This window comes from Dermochelys coriacea, chromosome 6 (genome assembly GCF_009764565.3).
Source record: "Dermochelys coriacea isolate rDerCor1 chromosome 6, rDerCor1.pri.v4, whole genome shotgun sequence".
NCBI lineage: Eukaryota > Metazoa > Chordata > Testudines > Dermochelyidae > Dermochelys > Dermochelys coriacea.
In genome coordinates, this window is record NC_050073.1 from 64,205,893 (window position 1) to 64,220,124 (window position 14,232).

Genomic DNA, 14,232 nt, shown 5'->3' on the forward strand with positions numbered 1-14,232 from the left:
GAGGAGGAGCCAGGTCTCTACTTGCACTCACTTCTAAGCTGCTTTTGTAGGTCTAAGTGGCATGCCCCAGGAGCATGTTTCTGGGGCTGTATTGCAATGTGATTAAGGGAATGCCTGCTGGAAGAGGTGAGACTTGAACCTGAGCCCATCTCTTGTAGCAGCGAGCTTCACAGTTGAGGGTCCTCTGCTGAAAACACTCTTAAATTGAAACCTGGACTCTATCAGTGGAAGCATTTTTGTAGAACCCAGCTGCCATGGAGAAAAGTAGAGAGACATGAGGTCGCATAGCTCAGCCTCTGTCCATGCAGGGCTTTGAAGAGAAGGGCCTGATCCTGTAAACATCCCCCTTAGAACTCTTACCAATGCACTTGATTGCTGAACTCCACTTTTGAAGGAGACTTGAATATTGCAGAGTGCCCTTCGCTGTGTTATGGGGGAAAGAGTTTTTCGGAGAGTAGTGGGGAGGATGAAGCTGTGAGGCATTTCCTGTGCAGGAAGAGAAGAGCTCTGGTAGGTTACTGCTTCCCAGTTTGGTGTGGTGGTGTCCCTGACCAGTTTTCCTACTCTTCATTTCAGGATGAAAAAAAGCGTTTCACTGCGGCCCTGATGACTCTCCGACTCCTTGCAAAGTTTCTAGGATTTCTTGTTTTCCTGCCATACCAAACAGTGGAACCACCAAGCAGAGACTTGCAGGAGTCTGCGGTGGCATTAAGGAACCAAGTAAGTAACCTGCTAGAGAACCAGCCTGTGCTTTTGCTTGGCAAGTAAGTTTCCTTTGCCCCAGATGAGGCCGGTATTTCTCTGCTGCATCTGGCAGCATCATTTCATGAGGTGGAACAGACTCCAGAATGACATTCCATACTGTGCTGTGCCCTGTCTCCTACATGTGTGTCCTGTTGGGTGAAGAAAAGCATATGAGATGGAGAAGAGGGAGGTGTTAGTAAGTGGTGCATTGCTGAACTTCTTGATGATGTATCGAAGACTTGAATACACTGGAAATACTTCCTTTGCATTGTGTAAGGTTCTACTGCTAGAAACACTTTTAGGAGTGTCTCAGGTCTCCGCTAAATACTCCCACTAATATGTCAAGCCAGATGCAGATTGCCTTTTCTTGTCTGTAAGAATTGAACCCAGATCTCCTGATACTGTGTCAGAATTCTAGCCAGAAGACCATGTTCTCAAAGCTTCAGTGGGATCTCCATTAACTATTACAAGCAGGATATTAAATTTATATAGATCTCCAGCGACTGGAAGTTACAGAGATATAAACTCTAGCCATTTTGTTACCACTTAATTGTACAAAGAGTTAAATCATGGAAAGAAAAACCATAAGGTAGATGTGGATTTTTCTTTTTAAAGTAAATGTGAAAAGTTAGCTTCAAACTAATTTTAAGTTGACTTAATGTGTGTTGCCCATAAAGACCCTGCCTGTACTGGATGTATTGAAGCTCCTGAGACGATCTATCTTGAACCAACGTACTGTTCTTACCGTTCCTTGGGTTGTAGAGTTCCTCTCCCTTGTGGACCATTTTGCTCCATTCCTTGACTACTACGGGAGGGTATTTTCCCTCCTGCTGCAGCTGTACAGGTGAGAGACTGAGCAAGGAAGCCTGCACCTGCTTGAGAACATTTCTTTGCAATGATGATCACATCCCACTCTTCTAAAATGGTGGCTGTGAGGCTGCATGCTGGCCCTCAAGTGGACCATTATAAAAATCACTTCATTCTTCTGTCCCTATTACAGCTGTAAATCACTTGTATTTCTTTTGATTTTATACTATATTAAGAGGAGTCCATCCCAAGTTCTGGGAACCTTTGACACTTAACTAAAATATAGAGTTTGACCAAATATATACAGCTTCCCATGTGTCTTCAAGCAGTGTGCAGCTGCAAAATACAAGCTTAAGTCCCTCTGCAAAGTTCCCCACTGCCCAAATATTCTCAATTCTTCTCCCCTCCATAAAAGAGTGCAAAGAGATGGGATTTGTAGCATGTCCTAAGGTCACCAAACTGTGGCTGCTGGAGACCAAATGTAAATGCACTTTATACAACTTCTCCCCCCCCACCCCCTCCACCATCACCACACACACTCTTGCACAGGCTAAAACACCTTCTCTGTTCAAAAGAGCTTGAGATTTAAGTTAGACAAGGTAGGGAACAGCTCAAGGAAATGGAGAGCGTGGAGACAAGTTATAGTATAGCGAGAATATTTTTTTAATTAATGCAGCTGAAGTTTAATGGTCTCTTCTACTGCTCTTTCTCCATGGCAGGTGCCTGGTCCTTTCTGAAGATAAGGAGATGAGTTTCCTGAACAAGCTACTGATACTTGCAGTGCTGGGCTGGCTTTTTCAGGTACAGTAGTTGGAAAAGTAAATGGCTGGAGGAAAAATGTGCTAGAAGTTGATAGAAAACAATTGAAAATGAGATAAAATAAACGAGATCCTTTCTGTAGAAAGTTTTAACATTCCTGTGTAATTCCCTACTTTATTTCTATAGATCTCATCTTCATTAAACTATATAGCACTTTTCCTCAAGAGCAAAGGGCTTTGTCTGTTACAAGTGCACACATTAGTTCCCACTGAAATTGGAAATTGTCTTGCACTGCAAAGGCAGTGTGCTGAATGCTTTGGGGAGGTGGCAGTGCTTTGCATTAATCAACAGAGAACTTGTCCAGCTTATTAAGAAATGGCATTGATGAGACTCCAAAGGGAGTTCCATTCTGTCCTCAGCTGGGAGAATGGTGCCTGTTTTAATGGGAGTGAGAGAGCCCCGAAGCTTGGTGAGGGATATGAGAGATCCCCGGTGGCAGGTTGGGATATGTGAAATGGAGGGTAATAAACTCTTGATTTATAAAAAGAAGCTATCTGTGGCGTAATGGGTCTGGCAGAGTATGGAAGATTTAGTGGCAGGATATATTTTTTTAGAACATTGAAAGACTGTCCCACCCTTGTAGCTGGGACTATATTTCACTCACTGACTGCCGGTGGATGGCAACTATTGAGGGTTTGTGTTCCAGGTCCCCTCGGTCCCAGAGGAGTTGTTCTTCACCAGTGAAGTCAGACAGGAGGGGTTGATGAGGGACACTAAGACATCTGCTCAGGCTTTGGTAAGTTTGTATAACAGTAGCTGCTTTAATATTTGCTGCTGATTGACTGAGGCACAGGTGACCTGCAGGCCATGTGCAGCCTGTGGACTTCAACATTGTGTGTAGTGGCTTATCTTCAGTGCAAATGTGTTGAACAAAGATGCATGCAATGCTTCGACTTTGACTGGTCAGATTGCATTTTATGCTGGGACCTATAGTCTCTGTGGGCTGGACTTCAATATTAAAAACACAGGCAGCTGCAATCTGCTTGTCTTATGCAAATTACCCCTCAGGGCTTTTGGTAAACTGCCAATATGACTCTAAACTGGAGAAAGCGTGGCCAGGATGAACTGAGGGGGTGCTTTGCCAAGGAGAGGAGGGCACACAAGCATGTTTATTTACAGACTCTGGTCTAATGTTGATAGAATATCCACAGTGCAGAGTGAGTGTGAGAGTTACAGCCTGTCCCAGGTGCTAGGAGTGATGCCAGAACAGAAACCAGAAATAGGTGACTTGGATCTTTTTTTTTTTTTTTTTTTTTTTTTTAAAGAAGTCTGCTGTATTGGGATTCTCTACAATCCACCTGGCTTGGCAAAGGGTAATTAGCACTTGAACAAAAACCACTTCAGAAAAAATAATTCAAGCCAACAAATAAGGTAGTTTTCAGATCCCACCTCCCTTGCTGTGTGTGTGGGAGCCTCCAGCCTGTCTCACCACTATATGAGAGTATCTTGTTACAGTGCAGTATGTGTCAGTCGCACCTCCAATGGCAGAAGGGAGATGTAGAACTCCATTGCAGCCTTTCCTAAATATGTTCAATATATACTGCCTGCAATGATGGGATGCTAGGCCCTCCCTTGATTCCCCACCCCGCTTGACTATCAAGGTGGTAATATGGCGGTGGGGGTGTGTGTGGTCCTGTAACTCCATGGGTCAGAGTCTAAAGTCAAGTGGACTGATTCTGTGTTCTGGATGGAAGTAGTGGTGGAGCTTTAATTTTTAATAGTTGTGTGTTCTTTACCCTCCTCCTAGTTTGGGCTCCTCCCCCAGTCAGCGGCAGTCAGGGCAGCAAGCCTCCACTGGGATCCCTAATCCCTTTTTACAACCATCCACTCTGTGTGGTTTTGACAGTGACCAGGACTAAAGCTCAAGCAATGGCAGATCTTTCTGAAATACAGAATTGTTCACGGCATATTGAGGGCAGGAATGAGCTCTGTGTGTGTTCGAAGTTCATGTCTCCCTTCAGATGCACTTGATCTGAGTTGTGATTAGCTCCATTTTTTGAGGGTAAGGTGCCCTGAGACATCTGCGTGTTATGTAAGGGATTTCTAATCCTTTAAAGATGATGCTCTTTTGCAGCTGTTCTGTCCTTCAACTTCCTTTTCTTCCTTTTACCAGGATTCTGTGCCTTTGGTGGATCAGCAGTTACTTTATACCTGCTGTCCCTTCCTTGGTGAGTCTTGTATTGATGTTAGTGCCAGCATTCTTTGGTCCCGTGAGTCAGGTCATCTTTCTTACCCCTCCCCACAACTTCAAATCTCATAACTCTGACCTTGATGAAAAGGCCAAGTCATGGATACTCCAACAACAATTGATAGACATGCCTTTCAGGGGACAAGGAGACTGCAGATTGACTGTTCTGACTGTGTAGAGTTAATGATTCACAGGAGAGGGGGTACGTGGCTTTCCATGTAAAGTCAGACTTGAATGGGGGAGTGCCAGGCTTCCCCATGCCGTGTTTAAATGGGAAGGGTTTGGATTGTGACAGTACCCAGGTCTCTAGGCTGACACTTACTGAAGGCAGAGGGGAGGGATCCCTTTGTACCTTGACATCATATACTGTCAAGCTTGTGTTGTCAGGATTGCTAGTGACAGTGTTCCTCAGTCATTGTTTCCTTGAGAGACTGCCTCCTGGTGGCTGTGCACTCATACAATGGAGGCACCCACCTGACCATTGGCTTTGAAGATGAAAAGGGGGAGGCTTTACCTCCTGGGGCTGCAGGGAAGGCTGTACAGTCAGTGCAATGATTCTTACATGAGAAATGCACATCACAATTTGAAGGGTTGAAATCCCCTGCACTGAGCTCACCTCTGGCATTCTCTCGGCACCACACTGGAGTGCTCAGGGTCCTTGATTCTCCCACAACCCTGGTGGCCCTTGCAGAGCTGCCGCAGTCTGAAGAGGACTGGGCGGGATTGTCGTGAAAACCTTGTCCAAGTCCCTACTCCCTCATCCTTCTGAAGGGTCGCTGTTGAGTATTGGGAAACAGTGTGCTGCCTTCCTGTTCCCTGCTAGGAGTGCAGCTTCTGAGGGTGCCTTCCCACACTGCAAGGGTAGGGGCTTGCAGCTTTCCTCACCATCCTGGGTGTGTGGGGTGTTGGGATTGCGCTGGCCTCTCCTCAGATCCCAAACTTACTCTCTGCTTTCATAAAAGCTAAGGTATTGCAGAACCTGATTCAGTGAATTTCTTTCAGCACATCTGGCTCTATTACCCACTGTCAGGACTGTATATGTGGGGACTGCTCTTCACACCTGTTTTCTCTTTACAGGTGAGCTACGGAAGCTGCTGGCTTCCTTTGTGGCTGGCAGTGGAGCAAAGAACGGTGGCTTTATAAGGAAAATAACCCCAACTGCTGCAGAGTCCTTGGCACCTAAACCTTCTATCACACAGCAGAAATTGCAGGTAGAGAGAACCTGAGAGGAGCTGTGTACTGGCTCCTTGCACAAGTTAGGGATTCATTCTGTTTCCACATAATGAAATAGCTCTGAGCATGGTGAAGTGGCTTTTCGCAGCAGATATGCAAAGGGAGGGAGTGTTCACAAGAGGGCAGGCTGCACAGTGTTAGCCTAAAACTATACTGGGGGGGAACAACACAAGCATAGGCAGCCAGGAATCTCTTGCTTAACAGTTATAAGAGGAAGGGTGACTGATCCTACTATCTGCTTGTTAAATCTTCCAGCACTGATACTGGGTGGGCTCTAAATTCTAGAGAACCTGAATACACAAGCCTTTCCTGTCACACGCACAGCTGATGCTTTTATACCCAGTCTTTCTTCCTGTCTCTTCTTTTTGGTGTATACCCCTGACTTTCTTTTTACACAGCTCTGATTCCTCTATAACCATGAAAAGAAAAGGAGTACTTGTGGCACCTTAGAGACTAACAAATTTATTAGAGCATAAGCTTTCGTGAGCTACAGCTCACTTCATTTCCGAAAATGCATCCGATGAAGTGAGCTGTAGCTCACGAAAGCTTATGCTCTAATAAATTTGTTAGTCTCTAAGGTGCCACAAGTACTCCTTTTCTTTTTGCGAATACAGACTAACACGGCTGCTACTCTGAAATCTATAACCATGGTAGGACATATGAGGGTTCTGTGTGTGGTGCAGTGTTGTCCCCCTATAATTAAAAGGGATAAAGCAAACACCCCCTGGGAATGGCTCATTGTCATACAGTGCTCCCAGTTGCAGCCTGCTGTGAAAAGGTGCTTCTCTCAGAATGGACAGAGCTATCCATGTTTTTCCTTCCTCTTTTTTACCACTTTATCAGTCAATTGTTTTGCAGTTTCCTCATAAGTCAAAAGGAATAAGATTTGGGCTAAAAGGGGAGAGGAAAATTGGACATAAGCATTTTACAGGGTGTTCCAGGGTTGTGGTCATAAAATGCTCTAGTATAGACAAGTTTTGTGCCTTTACTGTGTACAGTACACAACAGAGCCAATGTGCCCTGGGCCTGTTTGTTCCTGTAGTGCAGAGAGGAGGATTGATGTGGAGTGCCCTGGTCTGTTTGTAGCTCTTGTTCTTCCTCTTGAGCAGGTGGAGCTGGAGCAGGCCTTCTTCCACAACCAGCCTCCATCCCTGCGGAGGACAGTGGAATTTGTGGCAGAGAGGGTGGGATCCAACTGTGTTAAGCACATCAAGTAAGTGCTGGGTTGCGCATCTCTGAAAATCCCTGCTTGCCTGTTGGGTTTTAATCTCCTGAGGCCAAACGTTTGGGTGTCCTGTTGCAGAGGGAGTTGCTGCATTGGCCTCACTGCTGACAGTGGGCAATCTGAACCTGACTGGTGCTAAAAAGTTGGGCTTATTTTGGACTAGTGTGGTGGGGACCACTCTGCATTTCTTCCATTTCATCTGGTGAAAATGTCACCCTCTATTTAAGATGGAAGGGGATTTGTATAACAGAAGGGCCCACCTAGTAGACATCTGTGCAGATGCTGTCTGCCCACTTCCCTTGCCCCCCAGCCTCAACCCTCTGCCAATGACAGAATCATCCCTCTCCCCCCCCCCCCCAACACACACACATATGATGCCTCTTACAGGTATTGTAAAATAAGAGGCAAGTCATTTAATCTTTACCTCAATGCCCTATCTGTGAAAATGAGGATGATATTAACAATGGTAATACTTCCCTCCCTGATGGAGTGTTGGGGGCCTGTCTCATAGTAAAGTCCTATGAGAGATCCTCAGGTGGATGGCACTATAAATGGGCAGTGTTATTTTTTTAACTCACAGCTTAGTATTTCAGCTGGTTCAAAGGTTAGTTCCCATCCCCCTTTTGAGGGGAAGGTGGGGGGGGAATCTCTCCCTTGATGTTGGAAGTGCTTTTCCTCGTCTTAGATTCCTTGACGACGCTGAGACTGGAATGGACTCCACTTGGGCACCCTCTGGCCCATGCAGAATAAGACCCCCTGTCCCCTCCAAGCAGCACCCAGCTTCTACCTTAAAAGACTGATCTCATTTATAAATATTTTTGAAAAATATTTTGAAAAATGTTTATCAGGTAAAATGCTTTGAGCCCCATTGACACCCTCCTCCTCTGAGACAGTGATCTCTCTGATTGGGGCTCACCAGTTTTCAGATTAATTCTTGGATGCTAAATACTCCCCCCACCCCTTAACCAGTGATCCAGAGGCAGACGTTGGAGTGCAAGGGAGTGTTTCCTTTTTCTAATGAGCCCTCTGAGGAATTCTTCTTGTTCTGTATGGTTTTTTGGATTTTTCTAAATTGTGTTAGTGTGTGTGTGTGTGTGTGTGTGAGAGAGAGAGAGAGAGAGAGAGAGAGAGAGAGAGAGAGAGAGAGAGAGAGAGAGAGAGAGAACACGAGTGCTAGTTGGAGGCACTTGACTGACAGTCTCAGGGATTGAAGGTCTCTGTTCACAGAAGTAGTACAGTGTAGATAGAGTAAGCCTTCATGATATTGCACAGCTAGCATGTATTACTCTGGTCAGATGGGGATCCACTTTTAGGGATGAGGAAGGGAGTTTGGTTCCTTGTCTTGTCCCATTTACCCTTGGCCTCTCTACTGAGGGGCCAAACAGTGGTGGCTTTATGACATAAGGCATCTGTTCAATAAGACTCAGCCAGAGATTACCAGTCCATAGATCATGTAAGCAGATGTTTTCCCTTGCTGACTGTAATGCTTTGTCTACGTTTGGGTGATTGCTCTAAAATGTCCCTGTGTTACTACTGAGATCAGTATTTCCAGTTCCTGGTGGAAACTTGTGTGAGTGCTAGTCTAGGTAGGGTGCTGGTGACTGGCTGCCTGAAGTCCTGTCTGCACTAGCGCTCCCAAAAGAGCTTAGTGACCTAGGTTGTTTCTGTGAGCATCTTCAGGGGAAAGCTGTGTATCCCTTGTCACTTTGGATTATGTCCGTTTAAAGTGAACATGGAAACATGGAAATTGCCATGTTGGATCAGGCCTCTAGTCCTTCTAGCCTAGTATTGTATCTCTGATAGTAACTAGCACCAGAAGCTTCAGAGGAAGATTCAAGACGCTTCACAGTAGGCAGATGTAGGATAATCTGCCCCTCATGTTGGGTCTCATCCTAAACCCTAATAGTTAGAGATTGATTTAGGCCCTGAGGCATGAGGTTTAATTTGTCTTCCAAAATTTGTTGGCAATCACTGGTAACTCTGGATATTCCTGTTAGCTATAGAAACCTACACTCCCTTTTTGAATCTCACTGTTTTTGGCCTCAACAACATCCTGTGGCAATGAATTCCAATGGGCTTGGGATGATAACTCTTCTCATTGTGGAGGGGGGAGTTAGATTAATAACATGTGATGGAGTTTTTAATCTGTGTTGTTTCATATGTGGTCTAAAGGAAAATGGTGCCCCTCTTGAAGCAGGATATAAGGGCTATATACTGATTTCCTGGCTTGTTCTCTCTGTCCCATTGGCTTGTAACAGGGCAACACTGGTAGCAGAGCTGGTCAAAAGGGCAGAGGTCATGCTGCAGGATAAGGTAAAGGAAGAAGATGCTAATCATAGCAAACTGCTGGACGAGGTGTGTGCGCAGCTATATGACGAAGGGGCGCAGGCTCTCCACAAAGGCAGAGAGTAAGCAGGAGAAGCTACTTAAATTAGTCATTTCTCTTCCTTTTCATTGCAGATTCCTTAATGATGTGTAGACTCTGAGATTACATAAGTATTTTTAAAACCCCCAACCTCTGCTTCAGACACGCTGGTGTGTTTAGCTGCATCCCTGTAATCTGAGCTCAGTTTCCCTTCGAATGCCTTCTATTCCTGGGAAGGAATTGAGGAGGATACAGTCCTGTGTACTCTAGCTGCCTCCAGCTCCAAACTGACTTCAGTCATTGTATTGTCCCCTCTTTTTTGGAGAGGAAGGGAGGAATGAATCCTGGGTGTTACGGCTCAACTGCCTATAGCAGGAGCCTGTAATTAAAACTTTGCTTACCTGGTTCTTTCCTGCCTGGTTGTGGGACCCACAAGGATGTTCAAGTGGTGAAATGTAACAAAGCTGGTGGAAGTCCCTGCAGGTACATCTCTGACTGTCATCCTAGAGCAGCAGCTCCCGAACTGTGGGTCAGGACCTCAGTGGGTCGCAACCACATTTTAATGGGGTTGCCAGGGCTGGCTTAGACTTGCTGGGGCCTAGTGCCAAAGCCCAAGGGCTTCGGCCCTGGGTGGAGAAACTCAGGTTACAGGCCCCCTGCCTGAGACTGAAGCCCTTGGGTTTCAGCTTTGGCCATCCAATCCAGGGCAGCGGGGCTCAGGCTTCGGTCCCTCCTCCTGGGGTCATGTAATTTTTGTCGTCAGAAGGAGGTCTCAGTGCAATGAAGTTTGAGAACCCCTGCACTAGAGAGTTGGCTGACACAACAGTATATTTTCCTTGCCATTTTTTCTTTGCAGATTTTGCAGGTTGAAAGGGCCTGAGGCTGTGAGAGTGCTGCTGTCAGAAGAGACATCAGCAGCAGTATGTACCATGTCTATTAAAGGCCTTACCTTTCAGTCCTGCTCAGTATTCCTGTATCGCCATTGCTGCCACTTTTAAACCCCTCCCTGATAGGAGGGTTGAATTTACTGACACATGGATGTAAAATCACTCTGAACCTCATGCCTGCCCAGATTAACTGGGCATTTCTGTCAAAATAATCCAGCAGCAAAATAGTTAACTGTTATTTACATCATCATGTGACTTCACAGTTAACTCCCATTACAATTAATGTAATTTGTTAATCATACTTAATTTATGTTACATTAATGGAATACATCTTTCTTAGCACCAAATACTGCCTGAGTCAATGGGCTTCATGTAGAAATATGTGTAAAAGGACTCTTTTGGTCGTTTGAGAACCCAGTTTCCATGGCAGCGGCCTTGTCCCATTTGAGTTTATCAAGAGATGCACATATTTACTCTGAACATGATGTATGTTGAAATGAAGACTCTTCCCTAGAGAGTTGTTCCTTTGTCTCTCCCTGCCCAGCAGGGCAGGGCTGTCCTGTGAATGGCAGTAACTGGAACGCTGCTGCTTTATCCGTTTCAAAGGTTTTGAGCAGTGCAGAAGACATTGCAGTGGGACTGGCTACTGAGAAGGCCTGCACCTGGCTGGCAACCAACATCACAGGTAGGCCTCAGCTCTCTGCACTGTGGTTGCTCCTGACTTGAAGGCAGGGACTTTTGTAAGATGAGAGAGGTCTTTCCAGTGTAATGAAGTACATGCTCTCCCTGGTTTCCTTGAAGTCAAAGGTTTGTCCTGCCCATCCATACTTGTTTAGAAGCAGGGGAAGGGGTTGCTGTCCTCACCCATCTGGTTTCCAACCCTAAGTGCATGTTATAAGGTTTTGAGTTCTCAAACTTTGGCCTTTAGGTCTCTTCAGGATCTGAGGTCAGGAGTCGGTTTGGGAGGTGCTGGGTTCTACAATATGGGAGGCTTCCCCTTAATCTGTCACTTGGGCTAAAGTCTTGTCTGCACTAGACATTTACAGCGCTAAGATCTGTTTGGTCCCTTCAGCGTGCTTGTAAAATATCTTGTGTCCACACCAATTTCTACTTCTTAGGGCTTGCCTGCAGAACAGGTACCACTCGGATTGGAATTGCTTTCAGCAGAATGCCAGTTTAATGAGAACCATTTCAGACTGCACTGATTTACTGCTAGCATTGATGGTAGTGAAATGATTCATATAGTTCTCTAGCTTCTGTCCCATAGTGCATTGGTAGTATTTCAGAATCTTTCAGAAGTCATTGCTTCTGAGTTGTGCCAAGAACTACGGCATAGGTACCCTGTAGGCATTGCAGCGAAAACAGTTTAGAACAGCACTAGCGTGGATGTTGGGCTCAGAACATGAACTGATGTGATGGCTAGTGCGGACATTCTAAAGCACTGATGTGTAAACTGACACAACACACCAGTTCAGCTTTCTAGTGTAACACTACTAATAGTGATGCTAGTTTAGTTCCTGCTTAATTGATGTTCACAGGACACACTGAGATCCTCTAATAGAAGGCTCAGGAGATGAGCTAGATATTACTGTTAACCTACACTTCTGAGAAGAGCTGTGGGTACAGCATTGGCTCTGCCAATGGCCGGGGTGGGAGGGGAGCCTGTGATTACGAGAAGGAATAGGAGCTCAGAGGGCTGGGATGTTGGAAACCTAACACATTCCTCATGCTGGTCCTGAGACACCACTCAATGGAGAAAGATTTGAGGGAGCACCCCATAATGTGGCTTCTGGAAACCCTGTTCTCCATATCCCTTGTGAGAAAAACATGAATGTAATAAGCCCTGTTATTTGTTCCTTACAGCACTGATCAAAAGAGAAGTGAGAACTACCTTTAATCGAATGTTGAGAGTCCAGGGGCCTTCCTTGCCCAGTGAGGATGCACAGGGGGAGAGGAAAGGTTGTACCCCCGACTGCCAGCACCATGCTCCGTTCCCCTCTCAGATCATCAATGAGATCAAAGTACAGAATTTCCACTGTCTCCTTGGTTACACTGATATTTTTTTGACTTTCCTCCCCTGGGTACAGTTAAGCTGTCACAGTTCAAAGGAACAAGCTCCGGCCTGGATGGGGTGGGAGTGGAGGGGAGTGCGCTATGTTGCTTCTCACTCCCTTTCAGGAGCTGCTTAGAGATCAGCATTCTGGTCCCAAGGGACCCTGTCGCATACAGTGTTTATGGTGACATGGCCGTGGGGGGAGAGGGAGATATCCATCTGACTTCACTTGCATCAGTCCAGAGTCCCTATTTCGCGGATGTAAGAGCCATCCTGCCCCAGTGAGAGTTTTGTGCAGCTCTTTTCTGAAGAATGACTGTCAAAATGATTCCTCCTTACACTGCAGCTCTGCTCCCAGTGTGTTTTTTTTTGTTTTGTTTTTTGTTTTGTTTTTTTCCAGTGAGCTCTGCTGACTTCAGGGACTAAAATAAGTATTTCCTGGTCTTTATCCGTATCAGCCCTGCAGAGCTAGCTGGATTCTATTTCTCCTTATGCACCAACAGAATTGTTTGCTGAGTTCCAGTCAGCTACATCAGTGCAAATCCACAGAAAGGGGTTTGCCTGCCTGCCTTCTCCTCTGCACTCAACTGGGTTTAGGGGGAATTGAAGTTACAGAGAAAGAAGAAAGTGGTGGGGTGGCTTGATTTTTCCAGATTGCCTTCCTACCTCTCCTGTCCCAGGCTTAAATGGATGCTGTTCTTAGAAATCCATATAATTAAAAAAAAAAAAAACCCAAACAGTTCTGTCACCATCACCTGAAATTAAGTGAAAGAATATTAATAATCTCATCTGCTTTTCACTATTTATTCTGCTTGTTTTTCTGAGTTAATTTCTGTTTACCTGGGTAGTGAAAGTAGAGTAACGACAGTCAAATTCCTATCTGTTTCACATGTTCTAGGCCACTGCCTCCAATGTTTTGGCTGCAGCGGAATGTGTTTGTTAAAAGTAACAAGCGTTTCCACTGGAATTGCAACAAAAGATCATGGAAAGTTGTATGAAGATCTTACTTTTTTTAAAAAAAATTTGCTTTTTGCAAAGCTTAAATTTGGAGTCACTATATCTGACATAATCCTTTAAAGTTCTAAAACGTAGTTGTTCCCATGTCTTCTAATTGAAGTTCTGCCCTTTAGTTGTCATTCAAGGATACTAGTACTGGTTGGTAAGTCACTGGTGATGCTAGGTGTTAACCACACACATCATCAGGAAAAATATGATACAAGGAACCAGACAGTTAATGCTATACATTTGTTTTGAGTGTGATATATAATGCTCCTGTAATAATGGTGTTGAGCCTCCTAGAAAGGCAGAAGATGACATCATGGTTGAGACACAACATGGTGGATGGAGGCAGGGGTCAGAAGAGCTGGGTTCTGTTACCAGCTGTACCACTGACTCTGACTTTTGGCAAATCACTTAGACCAAAACTTTGAAATTTGGGTGGCTAAATAAGTGATGTGATTTGCAAGGGTGGTGAGAAGCTGTTTCCCTTATTGACATCAGTGAGAGCTACAGGCAAAAGTTAGGCCACTTATTACATGCCTAAATATAGATTTGGGTGCCTGAAGCTAGATACCCAAGTTTGAAAAAATTGGTGGCAATATTTCTGCTTCCATTTCCTAGTCTGTAAAGTGGGGATAATACTAGCCTCCTTCATGGGCTGTGTATGGGTTGTTTTGGTTTTTTTGTGAAAATTAAGGAATGGTTGTAAATTGCTTAATCTTCTGTCCAGTGATCTCTCTAGAAATGCAAAGTATGAGTTGTTAGATGAGCTGTTGTTGCCTTTTCGTCTAGGACGTGCTCTGTATTGCTGTGGGACCCAGGGATGAAGATGAAGGAATTCCCTATGTCCAGCTGGAGTGCTTGCTGAAAAGACTGAGCCAAACACTTCAGTGCAGAAAGGTAGAAATAAAG

General features: G+C 45.1%; 1 protein-coding gene across 7 annotated transcripts in view; it reads left to right on the forward strand.

The window, feature by feature from the left end:
* CDAN1 (codanin 1) overlaps nucleotides 1–14,232 on the forward strand; it is a 43,771-nt gene that overhangs the window by 23,121 nt on the left and 6,418 nt on the right. For all 7 annotated transcript variants that reach the window (XR_006282343.1, XM_038405280.2, XM_043517550.1 and 4 more), the window contains 12 exons: nucleotides 577–720; nucleotides 1,422–1,588; nucleotides 2,271–2,352; nucleotides 3,017–3,106; nucleotides 4,484–4,538; nucleotides 5,636–5,769; nucleotides 6,901–7,004; nucleotides 9,275–9,424; nucleotides 10,238–10,301; nucleotides 10,875–10,953; nucleotides 12,132–12,289; nucleotides 14,113–14,220. Coding sequence is in view for 6 of the 7 variants with exons in the window: in XM_038405280.2 (XP_038261208.1) it covers nucleotides 577–720; nucleotides 1,422–1,588; nucleotides 2,271–2,352; nucleotides 3,017–3,106; nucleotides 4,484–4,538; nucleotides 5,636–5,769; nucleotides 6,901–7,004; nucleotides 9,275–9,424; nucleotides 10,238–10,301; nucleotides 10,875–10,953; nucleotides 12,132–12,289; nucleotides 14,113–14,220 (1,335 nt within the window). In the remaining variant the exon portion in view is untranslated. The remainder of the gene's footprint in view (nucleotides 1–576; nucleotides 721–1,421; nucleotides 1,589–2,270; nucleotides 2,353–3,016; nucleotides 3,107–4,483; nucleotides 4,539–5,635; nucleotides 5,770–6,900; nucleotides 7,005–9,274; nucleotides 9,425–10,237; nucleotides 10,302–10,874; nucleotides 10,954–12,131; nucleotides 12,290–14,112; nucleotides 14,221–14,232) is intronic.